Consider the following 7,313-nt stretch of genomic DNA (forward strand, 5'->3'; position numbering starts at 1 on the left):
ATGCTTTACACACACATACACACACACACATACGCACACATGCACATACGCACACACACACACACGTAAAAGGACAAACAAGACATAGTAGCATGCTGTACATTTTGTAAGGGTTACATATATTATTTGATGACGTTTTTGATTTAAAGTTATACATTATGTACTTTACCCACTAAACTTTATGACACGTGAATCTGAGTCAAACTGTATTATAATACACACACACACACACACGCACACACACATGTTAATAATAATATTGATATTGATTGTTTTGGTTTCAAATATAAAAACGTGTTGCTATTATGATACACTTTTTTTATATGTTGTTGAATGACATTTAATTTACTCCTGAATTTTCTAGGTAGAGTGATTGCATCAGATTTAGAATTTGTCACTTTTGTTAATGTTTAAGTTGTTGTTGCTTTACAAAGTAAAATATCCCCCCCCCCCCAAAAAAAAACAAGACAAAGGAAAGAAAACAAAATTCCAGAATGAAAAGTACATTCAAAGATTATTATTAACAAATACATTTTCATTTCAGGCCAAAATACTGCCTCCCACAAAAATTTTTAAAAATATATAAATTCAATAAATTGAGAGAAAAAAACCCTTTTAAATAACAATAGTGATGATGATGATGATGATGATAATAGTCTCTTATTGCCGAACCGCTAAGTTACGGGGACATGAATACACCAGCATCGGTTGTCAAGTGATGTTGGAGGAACAAGCACAGACACACAAATATATACACACACACATACATGCATATATATATATCTTATCTAATCTATAAAAGGCAGATTTTCTGTGTGCGTGTGTGTGTATGTTTAAAATTCATACATTTACACAATTCCAAATATCTTGAATTAAAGAATCGGAATTAATCTCTGGGGTCGATTTGCTCGACTAAAGGCGGTGCTCCAGCATGGCCGCAGTCAAATGACTGAAACAAGTAAAAGAAAAAGAATAGCTACAAAAAAACAAAAAAAAAACAAGACAGATCCATGTGTGTATTTGTGTGCATTGATTCCAAATTCTTGCACACATACAAACATGTACAAATACCTCATTGATGTTGAAATTTCAGTGAAGGACACTTGGATCTAGGTTAGCAACTGGCTCTTTTTACATTGGTAAAAAAAATCTATAAATAAAAGAACACACACAAACACAGTTATATATATAAATATATATTTAACTGAATTCATACATTTCTTATTTAACAGTTAATGATTTACAATCGCATAAATCAAATATGCATGCATTTATGTATAGGCTTGTGTACACGTACACATGGGAATTTGTGCGTTGTGTGTGTGTGTGTGACGAAAATAATGACAGGCCTCATAAATTTGACGTTTATTGAGTGGAAAAACATTATAAAAATCGTTGTTTTTAAAGCATTCAAATTAAATTAGAAGAAACCATAACGATTTACGTCAAGGGTAAAATCTCCTTTATTCATTTCAATATTTAAGAGATGAGGAATTATGTACATTATTTACATTTGATGGATATTTATTTTCATCTTGTTTGCTGTTAACACAACGTTTCGGGTGATATACCCTCCAGCTTTCATCAGGTGTCTTGGGAAAATTTCGAACCTGGGTTTCGAACCTTAGGAATGAGAACCCAAGTTCGAAATTTCACCAAGACTCCTGATGAAGGCTGGTGGGTATATCAACCGAAACGTTGTGTTAACAACACACAAGATGAGGACAAATATCCGTCAAATGTAAATAATGTATTTCTTTTATTTTTCTAAAGTTTAGAAGTTTTTTTATTTCGTTCTTTTGGTTTCTTTTCCGATGCAAGGGACGTAATTGGAATCTCGAATAACCCTGTTTCTTCCCTTCGTGTAATTGACAGCAATTTGTATACACATCAGCACGTTCTATGTAAACAAAACCAAAATTTAAATTGTGGTGGGGAAGAGGTGGGGGTGAAATTAAAAAAATTACTTTTTTTGCATATTCGTAATCTCCGATATCTAAAACGTAGGAATCCAAAAAAAAATTTTTTTTTTAATGCATTTTTCAAGGAGAGGTGCGAAACTGCATAAGCCCAGAAAATGTGAATGCAATTTTCATCATCAGCATGAGAACTACATTTTTTTAAAATGTAATATGATGAAAATTTGAAAAACTTCAAGTGGTTGAAGAAATTTTGGTGAATTGATTTATCTATTGTTCACTCGTGTGTATCGACACTGTATGAAATTTAAGTAGTTTAAAATAAAAAGAAAATGTAGCATTTGTTGATAAAAAATATTTTAAATCTTAATTATTTGATTCTTTAATAAATATTGGGTATCCCGGAGGAGACGATATTATTTCACAGATATATAAACAAGAAATTTCATGCATGCTAAAACTGATTAACTGCGTTATTAGAATCTGTTGATTACATCCGTTTTATTCCTTAGCAACCATGACGACGGTTCTCCACGCTAAATGCTTTCTTCTTGGTGAGTTAGTTGTTTATATTTTGTGTATGTCAAAAGCATCTAAGTACAGGCACATGCATCGTAATGCATGAACGTGCGAGCTGGTATGTATGTGTGCATTTGTACGCCTGTATGTACATGTGTGTTTGTGCTCTGACATTATTACTGTTTAACCCTAGGTTTGTAGTATCACGTCTGATAAACCATACCTAAGATCGAAAACATTCAAGCTGCTACCATCCCTTTATCTTTATAAATGTAGTGTGACTATCTCTCTAGAATGCCATTATCGAACATGTCCTTTACTTCTATGGTGATATGATGTGGTTAAAAGGATATATAGCTATTATTTCTAAAGGGACAAGCTTCCTTGTAGACCTATCGCCACTGGTGGGTTGGGGTGGAATAGTAGTTAATATTCGCTGGTAATAACAAATATTCATTAAAAGATACATTATCCGATGTATCCTTTTCAACAGCGGTAGAGTGTGATCTGAGCGAATTTTTGACTGTTATTTCTAGCAGATACACATCTCCTCGTTAGATGTCTGTATTAATAGATTAACTGTGTTTGTGTCTATCTACTTTTCTATCTATATCAGTGCTCCTCAACCATTTTTTCACTTGTGATAAACTTATATTCTTTTCAAAAAATACGCACTCATATATTTGTCACTAGAATCATCATCACCATTTAACGTCCGTTTTCCACGTTGGCATGGGTTAGACCAGTAGTTCTCAAAGTGGGCGGTATTGCCCCTCTGGGGGCAGTGGAAAGTTCCAAGGGGGCGATAATGGGGTAGCAATTTATGTAAAATGTGGGGGTAATGATTCATGTTAAAAAACAAAATAATGGGTTTATTAGGTTGTTTTATTGGTGAAATCCAGTTGCTTTGAATTTGCTTCAGAAAGAGGTCTACGTTTTTTATGGTTACTTGGAGTGGGGGAACTAGGAATGTAGCCTGGGTGTCAAGAGGGCGGCAGCCCCAAAAAGTTTGGGAATCACTGAGTTAGACAGTTTCACAGGAGCTGGCAAGCTGTCCAGGCTCCAGTTGTCTGTTTCGGCAAGGGATCTACTGCTGGATGCTCTTCGGAACACTAACCACTTTACAGAGTGTGCTGAGTGCTCTTTACATGTCACCAGCGTGTCGGGCACTCGAACAGTAGGTGCGTATATTAATCAAAGTATAGTGTTATAGATTAATTTCTGTCAATCATACCTGACAGAGACCTTTGGAAATATGCTGTGCGTGAGAAGACCCGGCAAGCCAAGTGAGACCTAAATCCAAGGCCTCTGCCAGGGATGTAGCCAGCCCACTTATGTGTACCTTCCTTCATCGGACACTAAACTCCGCTTGTGAAGACCTGTTGAAGCAAGTGAAATCAAAATCGAACTAAATTCGACGACTGGCTCCCATGCCAACTTCGTCTCCTTCACTGGACACTAAACTCGGCTTGCGAAGACCTGTTGGGGCAAGGGAAAGTGAAATCGGGATGGCACCTGTGCCCAGCGTCACCTTCCTGGCACGTGTAAAGACATTTGAGTGAGATCGTTGCCAGTGCCGCTGGACTGGCTCCTGTGCAGGTGTCACGTAAAATACACCATTTTGAGCGTGGCCATTGCCAGTACCAGCTGACTGGCCTTCGTGCCGGTGGCATGTAAAAGCACCCACTACACTCTTGGAGTGCTTGGCATTAGGAAGGGCATCCAGCTGTAGAAGCTCTGCCAAATCAGATTGGAGCCTGGTGTAGCCATCTGGTTCACCAGTCCTCAGTCAAATCGTCCAACCCATGCTAGCATGGAAAACGGACGTTAAACGATGATGATGATGATAATGATGATACCTATTGGTTTCACACTGGGTGTTCTTTAAATGTCACCGGCACAGGTGCATCTTATGTGGCACTAGCACCTGCAAGACAAAGACCTCTCAGCTAGGAGAGGGAGCAGGGTCATGGCTAAAAAGGGACATGCTTGTATATATGGATGGCCATGATTTTACTTAGCTTGACATGTCTTCTCAAATGCAGCAAATTGCCACAAGTTCCAGTCCCTTGTCATCTCCTTAGTGAGACCCAGTGTCTGAAGATTCTTTCTCACCACTTCTCACATCTTCTACTGGTTCCCTCCACAATTAGAGATCAGCACTTCTTTAAGCAGCTGTCCTCAAATTCATTTGTCATTGTTGAAGACGACCAATGACATCACATGGGAGAAGAAGGCAGGGCACGCCATGTCTGGCTATGGTTAACCAGTCCAATGTGTATTTGGAAGGCTCTGATACAAGTCGGGCACTGGTGGTTTGTTGAAACTGACGACAAGGAGTTGACTCTAGACATGCACACTTCGCGTTTTCTTTGCACCCCTGCAATCCCATTCTGCTTGTAGGAGGTGGCACCTCTGTTGGTGCAGCTTTGCCAGTAAGGGCTGGCTTGTGCTTGTGTTTCCCAGGTTTTGGGGTGGAGGAGGGTTTGATCTCAAAACTCTTCAGTGAAGCTTTGAGTGTATCCTTGAAGTGCTTTTTCTGTTCACTTTGTGTGTACTTACCCTCTGCCAGTTCACTGTTAAATAGAGAGTCGTGTTTCAGGCTTTCAAACAGTAGGTGCATATATTAATCAAAGTATAGTGTTATTGATTCATTTCAATCAATTTTACCAATTCACACTGGGTATTAAATAAACAGATGATATTACCAACGTCGCCTTCCTGGCACTTGTGCCAGTGGCACATGAAAAGACATTCGAGCGAGATCGTTGCCAGTGCCGCTGGACTGGCTCCTGTGCAGGTGGCACGTAAGATACACCATTTTGAGCGTGGTCATCGCCAGTACCCGCCCAATTGGCCTTCTTGCCAGTGGCACGTAAAAGCACCCACTACACTCTCAGAGTAGTAGTTGGTGTTAGGAAGGGCATCCAGCTGTAGAAACTCTGCCAAATCAGATTGGAGCCTGGTGTTGCCATCCGGTTTCACCAGTCCTCAGTCAAATCGTCCAACCCATGCTAGCATGGAAAGTGGACGTTAAACGACGACGATGATGATGAATATGATGACAGTGATACCTCGCAGTATAAGTTTAATTTGTTCCATGACTGAACTTGTCTTATGATTTACTCATTTTACAAATCAATTTTCCCCATTGCAATTAACTAAAATATAATTTAATCTGTTCCAGCACCCCTCCCCCCAACCACTTCAAAATAATTTTTTATGGGTTTTAAAACAGAAAAGGTATAGTTACAAAATGACAATTATAAAAAAGAGAATGCAAAAGAAATACGTAAACTGGTTTTATTGGAGTCTGGTTCGCCAGTCCTCAGTCAAATCGTCCAACCCATACTAGCATGGAAAGTGGACGTTATACGATGATGATGATGATGAATCAAGTGATCGTCAGTGCAACACTACAACCCCTATATATCATCATCATCATCATTATCATCATCATTATCATCATCATCATCATCATCATCATCATCATTTAACGTCTGTTAAAGTGATCGTCTTTGTTGTTTTTGCTTTCTTGCCTGAATATTAAATATTTAAATTTGTTTCCATCACCACCACCACTACCACCACCACCACCATCATCATCATCATCATCATGACCACCACTACCATCATCACCATTACTGCCACCACTGTCATCATCACCATCGTTAGTATCACCACCATCTTTATCATCACCCTTGCTGTCGTTACTACCACCATCTTCATATCGACATATCATCATCGTCATCATCATTACTACCACCACCGCCATAATCATCACCACTACCACCTCCATCATCATCGCCACTTCCATCATCATCATCATGATCATGTTCATCATTATTAACAGCATTAATATCACTATCACCACAATGGTAATTAGTGATCATCCTCATTATTATTGTTTCTGTTAAGGTGGTGAGCTGGCAGACTTGTTAGCATGCCGGGCGAAATGCTTAGCGGTATTTCATCTGCCGTTACGTTCTGAGTTCAAATTCCGCCGAGATCAACTTTGCCTTTCAACCTTCCAGGGTTGATGAAATAAGTACCAGTTACACACTGGGGTTGAAGTAATCAACTAGCCCCACTTCCCTACAAAAATTTTCAAGACCTTGTGCCTACAGTAGAAGTAATTATTATCATTTCCATTTTATAGGTAGTTCAGCAGTTGGAAAAACTTCCCTTTGCCAAACGTTTCATAATGATGGCACAAATTTGTCAAAAAATTATAATATGGTTTGTATTTTATTTCTATTCAATCTTTCAAATTATGCATTTATATACTCTTTTTTTTCTTTTGCTTGTTTCAGTCATTTGACTGTGGCCATGCTGGAGTACCGCCTTAGAGGTTTTTTTTTAGTTGAAGAAATTGACTCCAGGACTTCTTTGTAAGCTTGGTATTAATTCTGTTGGTCTCTTTTGCCAAACTGCTAGGTACAGGGACATAACCACACCAACATAGGTTGTCAAATGAGGGTGGCTGGACAAACAGACACAAAGACACACACACACACACACACATATATCTATATATATATATATATATATATATACCATAATAATAATAGTCATAGCACTGGCATTGGCCAAAACTATGGTTTCACTTGACTCAGCAGATGACCTGTTGAGTTAAGTGAAATCGTAGTTGTGGCCAATGACAGTGCCACCTGACTGGCACTCATGCCGGTGGCATGTAAAACGCACCATTCAAGTGTGGTTGATGCCAGTGCCGCCTGAATGGCTTCTATGCCAGTGACATGTAAAAAGTACCATTGAGAGTGGTTGATGCCAGTGCCACCTGACTGACTCCCATGCCGGTGGCACATAAAAAGCACCATTCGTGTGTGCTTGATGCTAGTAAAAAGCACCCAC

General features: G+C 38.8%; 1 protein-coding gene across 1 annotated transcript in view; it reads left to right on the plus strand.

Annotated features, from left to right (window-relative positions):
• The first annotated feature begins 1,862 nt into the window (after window positions 1-1,862).
• The window catches only part of LOC106874453 (intraflagellar transport protein 27 homolog), a 21,580-nt gene continuing 16,129 nt past the window's right edge, over window positions 1,863-7,313 (plus strand). Inside the window, exons 1-2 of the mRNA XM_014922192.3 lie at window positions 1,863-2,473; window positions 6,598-6,677. Of these exons, the coding sequence (XP_014777678.1) occupies window positions 2,437-2,473; window positions 6,598-6,677 (117 nt within the window). The 5' untranslated portion in view covers window positions 1,863-2,436. The remainder of the gene's footprint in view (window positions 2,474-6,597; window positions 6,678-7,313) is intronic.

The sequence above is a fragment of the Octopus bimaculoides genome, chromosome 3 (genome assembly GCF_046866305.1).
Source record: "Octopus bimaculoides isolate indiv1 chromosome 3, ASM4686630v1, whole genome shotgun sequence".
Classification (NCBI taxonomy): domain Eukaryota; kingdom Metazoa; phylum Mollusca; class Cephalopoda; order Octopoda; family Octopodidae; genus Octopus; species Octopus bimaculoides.